General features: G+C 41.6%; 1 protein-coding gene across 1 annotated transcript in view; it reads left to right on the top strand.

The window, feature by feature from the left end:
• Window positions 1–16,078, top strand: part of ITGB3 (integrin subunit beta 3) — a 42,807-nt gene that overhangs the window by 14,032 nt on the left and 12,697 nt on the right. Inside the window, exons 5-10 of the mRNA XM_069951992.1 lie at window positions 2,179–2,341; window positions 2,433–2,594; window positions 2,688–2,783; window positions 2,906–2,995; window positions 4,301–4,435; window positions 7,942–8,371. Of these exons, the coding sequence (XP_069808093.1) occupies window positions 2,179–2,341; window positions 2,433–2,594; window positions 2,688–2,783; window positions 2,906–2,995; window positions 4,301–4,435; window positions 7,942–8,371 (1,076 nt within the window). The remainder of the gene's footprint in view (window positions 1–2,178; window positions 2,342–2,432; window positions 2,595–2,687; window positions 2,784–2,905; window positions 2,996–4,300; window positions 4,436–7,941; window positions 8,372–16,078) is intronic.

Raw genomic sequence — 16,078 nt, 5'->3', positions numbered from 1 at the left:
CAGAACTTATGTGCATGTACGGCAGAACGCATCATTGTGCACAGTTATAAATGGTTCATGTAGTGAATGTGAGATGGGTCAATTGGAAGACCATGTATATGGCGGAGTTAATATAGACTACCAACAATAGGACCTTTAAGTATTTATATGTCCATACGCATACCAAACCAAGATATACCCAATAAAGGACAAATGCTGGACAATAATTAGGAATATATTCACAAAAATATTGCTTTATTAATCATATATAGAGTAAAAACAACTTTTTCTTTAAAAAAAAAAAATGCAGGAAGCAAGTACATACATTGGATGGATTGCAGGGCAGAAATACAGTAAAGTGCCCGTACAAACATGTGTATACACATTTACATGTATATACAGTATATATATATATATATATATATAATATATATATATATATATATATATATATATATATATATAAAATAGAGGGGGGGGAGACACACCAGTACAAGTGGTAAAAAAGAAGACTAGGCCACTGGTAATATACAAGTGTATAAATGAATCAAAAGTCTATGTTCAGGCCACCAATGCAATCTAACACATAATCACTAATAAGAACTCCACCTATGCCCTCTGTAAGGCAGCTGCCCAGCAATACCACTCACCCAACGCTGCGTTTCGCCCACAAGCTTTATCAAGGGTATATATATATATATATATATATATATATGTAAATGTGTATACACATGTTTGTACAGGCACTTTACTGTATTTCTGCCCTGCAATCCATCCAATGTATGTACTTGCTTCCTGCATTATTTTTTTTTAAAGAAAAAGTTGTTTTTACTCTATATATGATTAATAAAGCGATATTTTTGTGAATATATTCCTAATTATTGTCCAGCATTTGTCCTTTATTGGGTATATCTCGGAGTTAATATAGAGCTGCATATGAGAAGTGCTACATCATATCCCTGACTGTATGTTGTATGGTGCTGTATCTGGGGCCAAGGCTAAAGAAACTGATTGATTGCCGACAAGCCCTTTAGGGTCCTATTACACTGAGTGATTTTTAACGATTAACGACTAACGATAAACGATTGCAAACGAGATTGTTTATCGTTAACCTGAAATCGTTCACCATATTAGACAGAGCGATAATCGTTAGTTACGATCGTTACTATGATCATTTATTCCTTCTGATCTCAGCAAAACAATGAACAATGTGCAATTACACTGAACGATTAGGCTGGGTTCACACTGCGTTTTTAGCATACTTTTAACGGATCCGTTTTTTTAACGGACAAAAAAAATAGTGTCAGCAATGTTTTTGTGTCCGTCAAAAAAAACGGATCCGTTTTTTTTATAATGAAAGTCAATGGAAAAACAGATCAAAACGGATGGACACAAATGCATCAGTTTTTGCAATTTAGTTTTTCATCCGTTTTTTTTTTTTTTCAAAAAACGGATTGAAAAAACGCAGTGTGAACCCAGCCTTAGTGAAAAAATGCGGAACTTGAGCAAACGAGTGTGGAAATACAACGAACAATTAGCAAACTATTAACAATAATTTTAGGTCCAGATCTAAATCAACAATCAACGACATACGAACGATTTTTCAATTGTTGCCTGCAATTACACAGAACAATTATTGTTTAAATTCGAACGATTTAACGATTTTTCGCACGATAATAGTCCCGTGTAATAGGGCCCTAAGTCTGTTTTCATTTATTTTGACTTTGTGGTCCAAGAGTTTACCATATCCAGTCCATAGAGTAGTAGCCTGAGGTTGTTGGGCCCATGTGCAAAATCTGTAACTCCCTGCAACACACATATACCATTCCACAAGCTAGTCTTAACCTGTCTTTACTTTCATACTGCCTGATTCATGACAGTATTAGGCCACATTCACACGTCCGTTCATGTTCATAAATCAACTGGTGTCAGAAAGTTTTAAAGATTTTTAAATTACTTTTACTTAAAAATCTCAAGTCTTCTAGTTGATTTGAAATATTTTTTTTTTTGATCCGGAGTACTTCTTTAATCAAGACAGAGGTATCTAGCAGTGGCTTACCTCCCCTCTCCCCATTCAGAACACTTGAATGCTCGGTTGAGCCAAGCATTCACATGTATGGGGTGAAGCAGTCACCCAAACATTCAGCTAATAACAGTGTATGACCACCTTAACCAGAACCTTGTATATTTTTTGCACAGCATTTTAACTACCTGTTTGCCAACCTTTGGCTATAAACACGTCCTAGCCCTGACAGACGAGGTGGAGCGATTTAACCAGGAGGTTGGAAAGCAGAATGTATCCCGAAACCGTGATGCCCCTGAGGGTGGATTTGATGCGGTTATGCAGGCTGCAGTGTGTGATGTGAGTATGGGCAGTCATCAGGGCACAGGAGGACAGAGAATGGTTACACCAACTCACTATTCTATTTTTTTTTAATTATTATTATTGACAGGAAAGAATTGGCTGGAGAAACGAATCTTCCCACTTACTAGTATTTACCACTGATGCCAGGACACACATAGCTTTGGATGGAAGACTTGCTGGCATTGTCCAACCCAATGATGGGAACTGTCATTTAGGTCCAAACAACCATTACACACTATCTACCATCCTGGTAAGGGAGAAAAGATGGATGCAAACTACATAAAACATTCATAGATAACTCCATCCCATACTCAAACGTCATATATTCTTCTTCATCTTGTAGGATTACCCATCTATTGGCCTCATGACGGAGAAACTCTCACAGAAAAACATTAATCTTGTTTTTGCGGTCACAACCGAAGTTCAAGACCTCTATAGGGTGAGTGCTGTAATGGGTCTCCAATGGTTCCCTTGCTAACTACCTACTCCTCGCACCCTCTCTGTATCTAAGTAACTTTGTTTGACCTTGCAGGCATCATACTAATACCTTTTATCTCTTAGAGATATAGTGAGCTGATTCCAGGGGCCACTGTAGGCACATTATCCGGAGATTCCAGCAATGTTATCCAGCTCATTGTAGATTCCTATGAGGTAAGACTCTGCAACAACTTCTCAGAAGAATTACATTAGTGGTTGTGCTGTTGACCACTGTGATCCTGCAGACTATAAATGTCCATAATGGTCCATAAATGGGGATTAGGAATGTCGGAATTTCCTCTAATTTGGGCTGCACAAAGGTTATTGGTTGGGCTATTGGCCAATGTTGACAGCGCCAACTATGTCAAACAGGGATCCCAAATAAGACACAAATGCTGCTGTTTAACAGATTTATGGAATACACCAGGCTTAACCCTACAAAAATCGGGACCACAAATGTGGACCAGGAGTTTCCTCCAAATCAGGCTGCACTTTGGGCCTCTGAGAGGCTAGCCTCTATTAACTACTGGTGGGGTGCCTCCCAGATGCTCAAACTGGAACAGTTGTGCAGTTTGACTTAGAGGAAACTTTTGCAAAGTCTACATTCCTGCTTCCGATGTACAGACAACATTGTAGGGTCAAGCTCCCTGTAGTCAATAGATCTAAGGGATCCCAAGAAAGGCCCTTATACAAAAAAACGATTATCAGCCATTCCGGCTGATAATCATTTGATGTTATAGGTCATGTTAAAAGACCACGATTAGCCAGCATGCACAATGTTGACTGATCATGGCCCTTCAACTTGTTGAAACACAACTATCAGGGCTGTGACGGTCTGCTGCACATTTTTCCGTGTAATAGGAGAGCGGGCAGCCCTTCCCACTGTTCACTACTCACCATCTGTGCGTGTAATAGCACAGGCAACGAGCAGCGACCAAGGGGCAAGCAAGCGCTGACCTGACAGGTGGGAGCTCACTTTCCCCTTATGTTGTGCCATGTAACACGGCCTTAGGACACAAATTCTGCACTTTAACAGATTTATTGACTATATAGGGCTTAACCCTACATAAATCGAAACCATAAATGTGGGCCAGGAGTTTCCTCCAAATCTGAGAGGCTAACCTCTAACAACGATTGATTGGGGTGCCTCTCAGAGGCCCATACTGGAACAGTTGTGTAGTCTGACTTCTGCAAAGTGGTCTTTACTCTGGATCCCCACTTGGCACAGTCAGCAGGCTCACTGCGATACATATCAGTCAGAAAACCCCCTTACCTGGCAACTGGTGGTAACCTTCCCCTTATGTACAGTACAACTCCCACTCCTGCATGACACCCAGCATGCCGGGAGTGGAGATCGAAGATTTCTATTAGGGGTCTGTATTAATGGGTTTTGTTGAAAGGGTTAAACTTTTTAAACAAATGTATATGAAATATGATAACACTGAAATGTATTTTATTTCTATTATTTCCCGAGTACAGAAAATTCGCTCCAAAGTAGAGCTGGAAGTCCGCGATCTCCCAGAAGAGCTGTCACTCTCGTTCAATGCCACCTGCACCAACAATGAAGTCACACCAGGCCTGAAGTCCTGCTCAGGTCTGAAGATTGGGGACACGGTGAGTTATGGCCTACCCAACAATTATATCATGTTCTTATGTGGTTTTAGATACTATGTCCAAATTAACCCTATCATTCACCTATAGGGTGTGAAGAAGTCACACCCAGGTTATGGTCCATAAGGGAAACCAAAGACAACATTCTCACATCATAAGACACCAACACTATTAATTTTGCTTGGCACATGGTGGGCACTCTTGCATTGGGCTCAGGAACTACACATTATACCTCTGTATTTTATAGTATTACATACAGATAAATGAATGTCCATAGATGGACATAGGGCTACATGGTGATTTTGGTTACACAACCAAAAACTGACATGTTGCACTGCATGCACAATGCTGTATCACAATAACGAAAAGTAAATGGGGTCATACTGTGGCTCAGTAGGGGCTAAGAACAATCCAAGATAGATTTCTTGCAATTGTGGGGTTGTGGCCACTTGTGGGTCACAACACAACCTCATTCAATGACCCCAGACGTAATGAAGGCTACTTCCTCTAGCCTACTTCATGGACTGCCCGAGGATGCACTAATTCAGTGACGTCCATCAAAGTTAAGTTCCTTGCAATTTTTTTTTTTGCTATTCCTGCACGAGCCTACATTCCTACATATGTAGCTTATTCTGCCATATAGTAGTTTCCATATGACTGCAGTAAACACTGGTGTACACATGTTTCTGGTTAACTACATCCTCCTGAAGAGAGGCCAACCACGTCTCTGTTTAGGAACAAGAGTGCGGTGTCACAATTGATCCATCCCTGGAGATAACAAGAATCAAATGTTCTGCCTGCAGCTGTAGGATTCAGCCTATTCACTGTTTATTTTGCTAGGGCAGGGTCAAACAATGGCAACTGTGGTAGCGGGTAACACCCAATTCATATACATTGGTGGGTATGACATTATTAGGATTCTAGTATGATCTAATGGGCCTTTCAGACAGTTCATCAGGATCAGTAAGATCGGCGCTCAATAATTGTGTCGGTAGGGCCACACGAATGATCACCTGATCTTTCATGTGCCCTTTTTACTTCTGCCATTCATCAGCCCTACATCCCTATTAGATAGGGAGATATGCGGTTGATATACCAGGATTTATTAACCTGCTAAAACAATGAATGAGCCTGTGCTTGCTTGTTGCTCAATTGCTGGGCCTATTACAAGGGCAACATCAGACTAGTTTGATAACCACCCCCATGTAATAGGACCCTTAGTTTAGTATACGGTAATGGACCCATTGGTGGTATAATGGACTGGAAATGCAGCTCAATTAGCACTGGGTTCGCACACAGTGAGTAGTATTTTGCAACGTTTTCAGTTTTTTGAACCCACTCTCCACACTCCAATATGGGGACCAAATACTTCCCAAAATACTACACGTGAACCCATAAGTTAGGTCTGGGACCATTGGGGTCCTACACCCAGCACTTGTGCAATCATCTGTTTGCTACATACACAGTAAATGGATCCAGAGGCAGACAGTGCCGGACCTCGTGTACTGGGTTACTGCAACTCAATGGGAGTAAGAGCCCTTTCACACTACGGAATTGGCACAGAGAACCCCCCCCCCACCCCCGTCCGGCTCAGCGACGAATCCTGCCTTCTGTCAGTTTGAATGGAAGGGGTGGTGCGGGGAGGCGCGCAAGCCCTCCCATTTAAACTGATAGAAGGCAGGATTCGGCGTCGAGCCCACACTGTGGGGGGGGGGGGGGGGTGTCTGTGCGGAATCTCTGCGCTGATTCCGTAGTGTGAACAGGGCCTTACTCAGCATGGCCACATAAAATAAGGTTGTAATAAACAAATAAACAACAAAATAAATAAACAGAAAATAATAAAAACTCAACTGGCCCTGATGCACTATAAATGCAGGTTCCTTATTGGACGCTTGTCTATAGATACAATCCTACATGATTTCCCTGGTAACACTGCAATGCTGGGAGGGGATCATGTGTTTTCAATATGTTCTATGATTTTATTGCAGATAAGCAGATATTGCAGCATTTCCTTACTATAATACAGCGCCGGCTTATCCTGCAGTATTAACTGTACAGACAAGGTTACACATTGAGATTAGTTACACATTACAGATCTAGTTTTTATACCACAGACGCGCCATGGGGCCAGTTTCTTTATGACCACAGCTGACCTGACAGTATGTCTCCTTTTAGTGTGCGGAGGAAATGATATGGCCACATGCACAGGCAGGGCAGTGCTCACCACCATGCCATCCTCTCATCTATTCCTATGCAAGCAGGGGAAGGTTTAATAAGGACATATACTTGCAGTATTACATGCTGACCATACAAATGAATGGCCAACCATGTATATATGTAAATACATCATGCAGGATAAGGTTTACATATGAGGTCTGATTACAATCTGTATAGTGCGATAGCTATGCACAACATACTATATTACTATTGGTATGACGTCACTGAGCACTCATTTACACTGCTACTGTCCTCTTATGTGTAAATAGTGGTTTGTGTCGCCCCCAGGGGTAGGGATATGATTGCAAGTGCTCAACATAGCTATGGATTTGATCAAATCTGATCTTACGGTATGTACATGTGCTGTGGATTTTGATTTTCCTATTGATGGTAACTGGAAAAATCTGCAACAAATCTCCAACAAGTCCACAACACTTGAACATGCTCTTATAGTAGGGAATCTGTCAGAACTATAGCACGTTTAAAGCTCCTGTGTCAAGGAGGAGAGGAGATGACTGCAGCATGCATGCATCCTCTCTCCCCCACCTCTCTATCTTGAAGGGGCTATCCAGCAGAAATCTTTTTCTTTCAAATCAACTGGTTTCAGAAAGTTATATAGATATGTCATTTACCGCTATTTAAAAATCGCAAGTCTCCCCATACTTATCAGCTGCTGTATGTCCAGCAGGAAATGTTTTCTTTTCAGTCTGACACAGTGCTCTGTGGCCATCTCTGGCCAAGACAGAAACTGTCCAGAGCAGGAGAGGTGTTGTATGGGAATTTGCTGCTGCTCTGAACAGTTCCAGAGATATAAGCAGAGAGCACTGTGTCAGACTGAAACGAAAACAGCATTTCCTGCAGGACAAACAACAGCTGATAAGTACAGGAAGACTTAAAATTTTAAATAGAAGTAAATTACAAATAAATATATATATATATATATATATATATATATATATATATATATATAAATTTTCGGAAACCAGTTGATTTGAAAAAAAAAAAAGATTTTCGCTGGACAACCCCTTTAACTGATTGATATACAGGGCTCAGTCCTGGAAGCCAAGCAGGTAGGGGTGGGGGAAGAAGGAGATTCACTTTAATCCTCAAACCAAAAACAACATGTTATGTAGAAATATCTCAATTTTCAAAGTGGAGAAGTTTTAGCAAATACAGTATATAGCAGATATACCAGTTAACAGGTGGAGACCTAAATATTTGGTACTGTATGACAAGTCCTTGTGATTATAGCTGGTGCCCCCATTGTACTTATGTTGATGTCTGTCCAATAGGTGAGTTTCTCCATTGAAGCCAAAGTTCGGGGCTGTCCTGAGGAGAAGGTGAAGACGTTCACCATAAAACCTGTTGGGTTTAAGGACACTCTTACTGTGACCGTCCACTTCCAATGTGACTGCGATTGTCAGAAGAATGATGAAGAGAACAGTGACTCCTGTAACAAAGGCAACGGGACCCTGAGCTGTGGAATCTGCCTGTGTCACCCTGGATGGCTGGGACCCCATTGTGAGTGTTCAGAGGAAGAATATCATCCCACCCAACAAGACCGCTGTACCCAAAGCGAGAAGGGCAGCATCTGCTCCCGGAGAGGGGAGTGCGTATGTGGTCAGTGTGTTTGCCACAACAACGACTTTGGAAAAGTGTGGGGGAAATACTGTGAATGCGATGACTTCTCCTGCCTACGGTTCAAGGGAGAGATGTGCTCAGGTAGGAAATATAGATTTACTCACAGTAACTGTCTACAGAAGTAGTGTTCTCCAGCTGCTGCAAAACTACAACTCCTATCATGATGGGAGTTGTAATTTTGAAACCACTGGAGAGCCAAAGGATTTAACACTGATCTACACACTGGAAGAAGAATTTGACAGAATTGTCTAATGTTTATTGTGGTCTCCTAACTCCCCTGTAATGATAGATATCAGGAGGACATTGCAGAACAGCTACTGCAAGAGATAAGTCACTGCTAGAGGAGTCTGGTGCTGTCACCCTCTTACTGCGCCATCTCTACTGAAAAACTAAAAACTAATATAGTGGTTAGCCAAACAATCCCACCTGACCCTCCTGCTAACATAACCATTTAATACTATGGAGGAAAATGTATGATCCCTGTACAAACCACAGATACTGGGATGTCCTCATAGACATGAGACTATGCCTTAAAGGGGTTATCCAGTGCTACAAAAACATGGCCACTTTCTTTTAGAGACAACACGACTCTTGTCTCCAGTTCAGGTGCGGTTTGCAATTAAGCTCCATTCACTACAATGAAACTGAGCAGCAAAACCCCGCCCAAGCTGGAGACAAGAGTGGGGCTGTCTCTGGAAGAAAGTGGCCATGTTTTTTTTAGCGCTGGATAACCCCTTTAAAAGTGTGTTAATCTTAGGTCTCGTTCACATCACAATTCTGCCCATGTGCCACATGTATGTCAGCCAGTCATCAAAATGCAATGTCACCGTCTATGTGCATGCACTTGCATTGACTTCAATAGGCCAAACATGGTCAACATGTATTTACTCAAACTGAAAAGCACAGCACATCATGCGTGAAAATACACATACACATACAATTGCGTGAAAAGACCTGGACAGAGTCACTCATTGACTGCATTTTAACCATTGAAGTCAATAGGACCTTTGCCTATACATGCACGCATACGATGGCATTGCATTTTGACAGCTGACGTACACATGACACGCAGGGCAGAAACGTGATGTGAGACCCACCTTAATGTAGTTCAGTAAGTGTATGAACAAAAAGTTCTTCAACTTTCCAATATGGTTTATATTTCACTGCCTCAACACTTCTAAGATCTTTATTTGCTGTCAGTAAACGAGAAGACTTTTGTTTGGATTCAAAGTCGATAACCTTGTATATCCCTGATCCTGCTCTGAGAAGTGGATACAATTGTATTAGGTTCTGCAGCAACATACATTAGCAGACAGATTATAACAATGTCTATACTCCAGGAGCATTGTCTACATTGGATACAATACAATATACTGCTCAGCTTAGAATGGGAACAGCTTACAACGTTACAATGTATCAGGCTGTAGAGTTCACAGAGCATTGTCTACACCGGATGTGTATCCATTTCTTAGCTTAAATAAGGACTATCTATGTACAGGTTTGTTGAGAATACAATAAAAGAGTGTTCTTATTCACTGACAGCAAACAAAGATCCTAAAAATGGCAATGAACGGTACCGCAGAGTATATTAGAAAATTGTAGAATGTTATATAAGGACCTTCAACATCCCCTTTAAGTGGACTACGATAACCTACAATAAGTGGACCTTTGCTGGCTCACTGTATTATTCCAAGTATATAAATCTTTCCTTTGGCCAGCAATCCTCTTCTGGAGGAAATGGAACAACCCTTTACAAATACAAGACCTGGGCTGTATACCAGGCTGAGATGGGAGTGGTGACCCTTTTTTTTACAGACATAGGTCGGAAACGTACTGACGTAGTGATATTGTGTAACCCGGCTCTATGAGTCTGTGAATATTAGTAAACCTCATAATCATTGTCTGGGCCCTAGGATTTGTTCTAACCCTTATCACCCGCTCCGGTGAGTCTGCCTCTGATTCACCATTACTGTTACCACCTACGTGATTGTAATACAATGTTGTGATGGTGTTTATGGCTGCAGGGTGCGGATTCTCTGCTCACCTTCCCGTATTACAACATGTAATCTGCAATTGTCAACAGAAACGTAGATGACAGACTAAGTGCTGACCGCAGCAAATCCCGTGCACCCGATCCCTGTGTATAAGTGACATAGTCAGGAAGTGGATGAGTCGTCTGAGGAGTTATGAATAACTGGATGGGAAGAAGAGAGTCATCTAAGAGGAAATACCTGCCCAATAGGGAAAGTCACAAACAAAAAGGATTCCTGTCTATGTACATACAGCCATAAATCCCCAAGCCACTAAGACACTGATCTATAGATAAGGGGATGCCTTCATGACAAGTCATCATCTTCTATTAAGTCATTGCTTATGAGACCTTCTGCTGTCCTTGAGTGTCCTTTTGAGTAATTGAAGGAAACTTCTCATTGCTTTAATGCTGCCTGAACCACAAATCATTGAACAGTCCCCGGCTGCTTATCCTGCCCCCTCCAGCCATGAATGATAGATCTCTCCCTGTCTGGGTATAGACAGAGATAAATCAATCAAGACCTGAGGGGCAGGCATAAGTCACCAGGAACCATTCTGATGGCTTGTGGTTCAGGCAGCATGAAAATCATAACAGGTTGCCTTTAAAGGAGAACTATCAGCAAGTTAGATGAGTCTAACCTGCGGATATGTCCCTATTGCACAGGAGACGCTGAGGAGGAAGGTATGTCTCTTACCTTCCTCCTCTGCACCGTTCCAGTGCAGTTAGTAGTTTGCTCCATGGTCCAGTAAGACCGTTAGGGGCACTTGTTAGGAGCACTGCCCACACCATAGCACCAATCTGGCCAGCCAGCTCCATTGATATAATTAGAGAGGGGCAGGCCAGCTGGAGGGCAGATTGGCGCTATGCGGCCAGGCAGTGCTCCTAACGGGTGCCCCGATGCACCTAATGGTCTTACCGGACTGTTTAGCAAACTACTAACTGCACCAGAACAGCACAGAGGAAGGTAGAGACATGTCTTCCTCCTCAGCGTCTCCTGTGCAATAGGGACATAGCAGGTTTTCTAAGGGGATTTGCAATTGCCCGGGACAGTTCCTTTTCATGGACAGAGGTGGCAGCAGAGAGCACTGTGTAAGACTGGAAAGAATACACCACTTCCTGCAGGACATACAGCAGCTGATAAGTATGGGAAGACAAATTCGAATCTTTAAATTACAAATCCACATAACTTTCTGACAACAGATCTGATTTTTTTTTTACAGAGTACCCCTTTAATTAAGCCCCCCCCCCCCCCCCAAGTGCTGCTTGAAGGCACCATGGTTAATCCAGATATATAATGCTACGGGCAATAGCCGCTGATTATATTCACCCCTTCCTGCACACCGGACCCCCATAACCATATTCTTGCTGGGAGACCCATAAGCTCAAGAGGGGCTGTACAATATAAACAGGATATCCGCTAAATAAGTGATGCTCCCCCTTTCTATTCCACAGCCGTAGAGAGAAGAAATTATATCAGGCACATCAAGCCATTCATATTTCTTACAAGTTGGTCTACACCATGGCAACATTTCTCACTGCACAGACAGAACTTTAAATAGAATATTCACAGTAATTACATAAAGAGTAGAAAAAAGCAGAGAAGATAAACAGCCCCACATACGGATAGGAGGGAGAGAAGAAGGAAGGTGCCTGGGGTAGGAGATAGGGCACAGTGTATATTCATCTAGGGGGAACATTATAAGGTAATGAACCTCCCGTTACAAGGGGCCAGAAGGATATAGAATATGCACTTATCTACTGGTATATCTACTTGTTAGACTATAAATTTCTTAACATTGACTCTGTGGTCAGTAAAGGGCTGATCTGTACATAGTTGTATCTCAACTATATTGATCTGGCTATAAAAATTAGCTGAACCTCTGCATTTCAGTGGCACCATATAATTAATGTTCCCGCCCAATCCTTTGGTTCTTGGGGAGATAAGATGTGTCTGGTAGCCGCTTATCTCTGCCCGCTCTCTATTCCAAAAACAACCAAGCCTGGCAGAGCTGAGCAGTCATGGGTATAGGGGAGCGACAGCTGTCCACTCACCAGGTACTGCGACTTTAAAAAAAACTTCTGACATGTCATAGAGATATTACAAAGTTTTTGATTGGCCCAGGTCTAAGTGTTTAAAACCAGCCGGGATAAGAGAGTGCATTCTCTCAGTCTGCCATTTTTTAAAGTCACAGGTACACTTTATGAGCCACATAAAGACTGTAATGGCATGTATCCTATAAAATAAATCAGATCAACATTCGTCAGTATTGACTTTGAAGCATACAGTACATAGAAATCATAGGAACAGATACCAAAACTCGATATCGCCCCCTCCTGACCACTAAGGTGTCTAAGATTCTGTGAGGACTGATTTCAGAATCCATGTTATATAATATAATACGAGGTTTGAAATTTTTGGTATTTTTTATTTTTTTTGCATAACGCTCATCAATCCCCCACCTTAATTTCCCTTCATATGGTCCAATTACATGGAAAGATTATTACGTGAAAGATCGTTATATTGTTTGTATTTAAGCGATAATCCGTGTTTATGCAGGCAACGATCAAACAGCTAACAAAAATTTGTTGGCAATTCATTAATTGCATCTTTTCAGCTGACCATAAAATCATTGTTAATTGTTTGCGAATCGTTCGCAAACCTTTCGGTGTATGTACACATCGTTTGTTCGATATTAAGATCGTTCGAATACGAGAGTACACGAACGATCGTAATTACGATCATAACTATTGGCTATGGTTCCCTGTATTGTGGTGAATGATTTCAGGTCGTTATTTGGAGAAGAAGAAAAATTGCTTTGTCTAATAGGACCCTTAAGCTACATAAACACGTCAGTATATTTCATGTATCTGTATTTCTGAATCTGTTACAACCCATTCATTTCAATCAATCTATTCATACATCCAGTAAATTTGCGGATCTCGGTGACGAGAAAAAAAAAAAAAAAGGACATGTTGTAATACAGTCTGTACTTACGGAACGGACACCTCAATAGAAGTCTATAGAGAGTGCAAAATTTGCAGAGTGTACATTGTAATCCGCAAAACCATCCGCATCACAGATCCTTTTTTTTGTGCCATCACCAAGCTTTTCTCAGTAAACAGGATAGAAATGACTGTAAAATGGCCGCCAGAAGACCATGTGAACTTTTTTGGAGGGTTGGGACAGCTAATGACATCATTTTTGCTATCCCCTCTTTTTTTTTTCATTATACCTTTCATTGCGGATCTGCAAAAAACGGATTCAAATACGGAACACAACACGGATGCAAAACGGAAGATTTTTTGCAGATTGCAGAAGAAAAATAGAAGATCCAGATTTTCATCCTTGAAAATATACTGATGTGTGAATGTAGACTTAGAATGAAATCCATCCTATGGTATCTGTACAGATCTGCATGGGGGGGGGGGGGGGGGGCTGCAGGCAAGTGTTATGTGTCACAGGAAAAAGAAGTTCCTCACTTAACACAGGCCGCTTAGCAGTCACGTCAGTTCCATCTCAACGACAGACTTCCTTACTAAACTGGATGCCAGCTTCAAGGATATTTAGGGCATTATTATCTAAAATATGATATTATTCAGCCTCTCAATTTGCAGGACCTACCAAGGCTAAGAGCTGTGGTCACCGTTTCTACATTGTGGTTTTCCAAAGAAATTTGTGTAAACCATTACAGGAAATGTGTCTTTAAAAATAATATTGTAGCGTGTGGCAAATGTTTTATATTCATATGACAGCATTTATATGGCATTTTGCATCACGGTATGGATGCGACTATGTGAAGGGGGTTGGACATACCACCCAGTGTTAGTATAATATATGGTATATAATAAGCAGTAGAGCACAGTCAGTAGGCTGGTAGTGCAGGATAGTATCAGCGATTGCTCAGCTAGGTGTGTCGGCAGCCTATCACTCATATCTCCTAGCTATTTGAAGAATTCCGAGCTTGCAAAGACTTGCATGGGTGGTGATAGCGATACATAATATTGCAGACATTGGCCCTTTAAAAAGAGACCTTTCACCCCATAATTTAGCAGCATTTAACACAAGGAACCATTTTTTTTTTATAGCCACATGAAGCACTACTGCAAAATCTTACCTGATAGGGGTAGGGGTGGGGGGCTGGTAAATGACACCAACATTTAGTCAACTAATGTTCCATATGTCCTTAGGCTCCTGGGGGGTGGGCACAGGTGCTGCAGAGAATTGTCACCTGTACATGATGCTCATCTTCTGATTTCTTGGTCAAAGTGGACAGTGTTTATAGAGAGGGACCTAACATGTCCGTGCGATACTTCATTTCTTCTATGGTGGCACTGCTGTAAAGATGAGCACCTACCGACAGGTTTCTCCACAGATTACAGCTGGGGTGCCAGTAGGTATATTTCTGATCTACCTATTGTCAAGCAGCAATTGTCTAAGGTGGAGAACTTCTTTAATATAAGTGAACAAGCCAATACCGGTGGGAGCAGGTGATGAAGAATAGCTGATGGTTGAATGACTATCTAAAGTATATGGTAAACCAGAAACACTGGAAAAAATCTCTACTAGAGCTCATGTGCCTATTTTCCTATGACAACACTTTCTGGTTGGAAGTTAAGCATAATCATAGGGACTTACATGAAAACCCATAACCACATCATAACAGTTATGAAGATGGAGATTTGCATCAATACAACTCATATTGGTAAGCTGTTCCACAGCAACGTGGGCATGAAGTGTTGTCATGGGGAAGATGTCGCTATGGGCTTCAGGAAGCACTATATAAAATTAAGACTCAAAAGCTACTTTTTCTTGCTAATACAAAGCTTTAATAACTTTATATTACTTTGTAATATAACTTTATTAAAATAGTTTTTTCTCAATTACTGAACTTCCAGTGACTGGCGGCAGTAAGGGGGCCACAGGGTCCCCTCTGCTGCCACCAATGTTTGTGTCAGCCCTGCAGTTCCCAGACCCTGCTCTGATCAAGCACAAACACACAGTGCCATACAGAGCAGAGTCCTGTCCCCCTCATGTGTACTGTATATAACCACTCTGTTAGTGGCCCTAGCTGTGCAGAGGCTGCCACACTGTGCTCTAGCAACAGGCAGCTTCCCCCCTGGGACTGTTTATAAGATTATACAGGGAGAACGGGACTTTGCCCTGTATCACTAGTGCTGTTTGTCAGCACTTGATCAGAGAAGAGGAGGGTTTGACAGCCCTGCAGTTCCTGACACAAACATTGGTGTCAGCACAGGGGCCTGCATCACCCCTTACTGCTGCCAGTCACCAGAAGTATATATGTAAATACAAAACTATACACTTAGTTTATTAAAGTTATATAACAAAGTAATACAGTGGTGCCTTGGATTACAAGCATAATTCGTTCTGGGTCCGCGCTTGTAATCCAAATCAACTCTTAAACCAAAGCAAATTTTCCCATAAGAAATCTTAGAAATGCAGACAATTGGTTCCACACCCCCAAAAATAATTATTTATTATTCTGAATAACATGTAAAACAGATGAATCAAACATTCAGAAACAGCAGAATATGTGATATTATAGGCTACTGTACAGTAATAGAGAGGATGGGAAACACAAGGACTGACAGACTGCAGGAAACAGGAAGGAATGAGCAGGGCAGATGTGGGCACATACATGCAGCACTCTCTGTCCGGGGAGAGAGGGGTTACAGCTACAGAGAGATAACCTCCACAGTCCTGTCCCCTGATGTAAGCCCCAGCCTGAAGTGGATCT

The sequence above is a fragment of the Dendropsophus ebraccatus genome, chromosome 14 (assembly GCF_027789765.1).
Source record: "Dendropsophus ebraccatus isolate aDenEbr1 chromosome 14, aDenEbr1.pat, whole genome shotgun sequence".
Taxonomy (NCBI): Eukaryota; Metazoa; Chordata; class Amphibia; order Anura; family Hylidae; genus Dendropsophus; species Dendropsophus ebraccatus.
The sequence above is the reverse complement of the archived record's forward strand: the minus strand, read 5'-3'. Positions and strand labels throughout refer to the sequence as shown.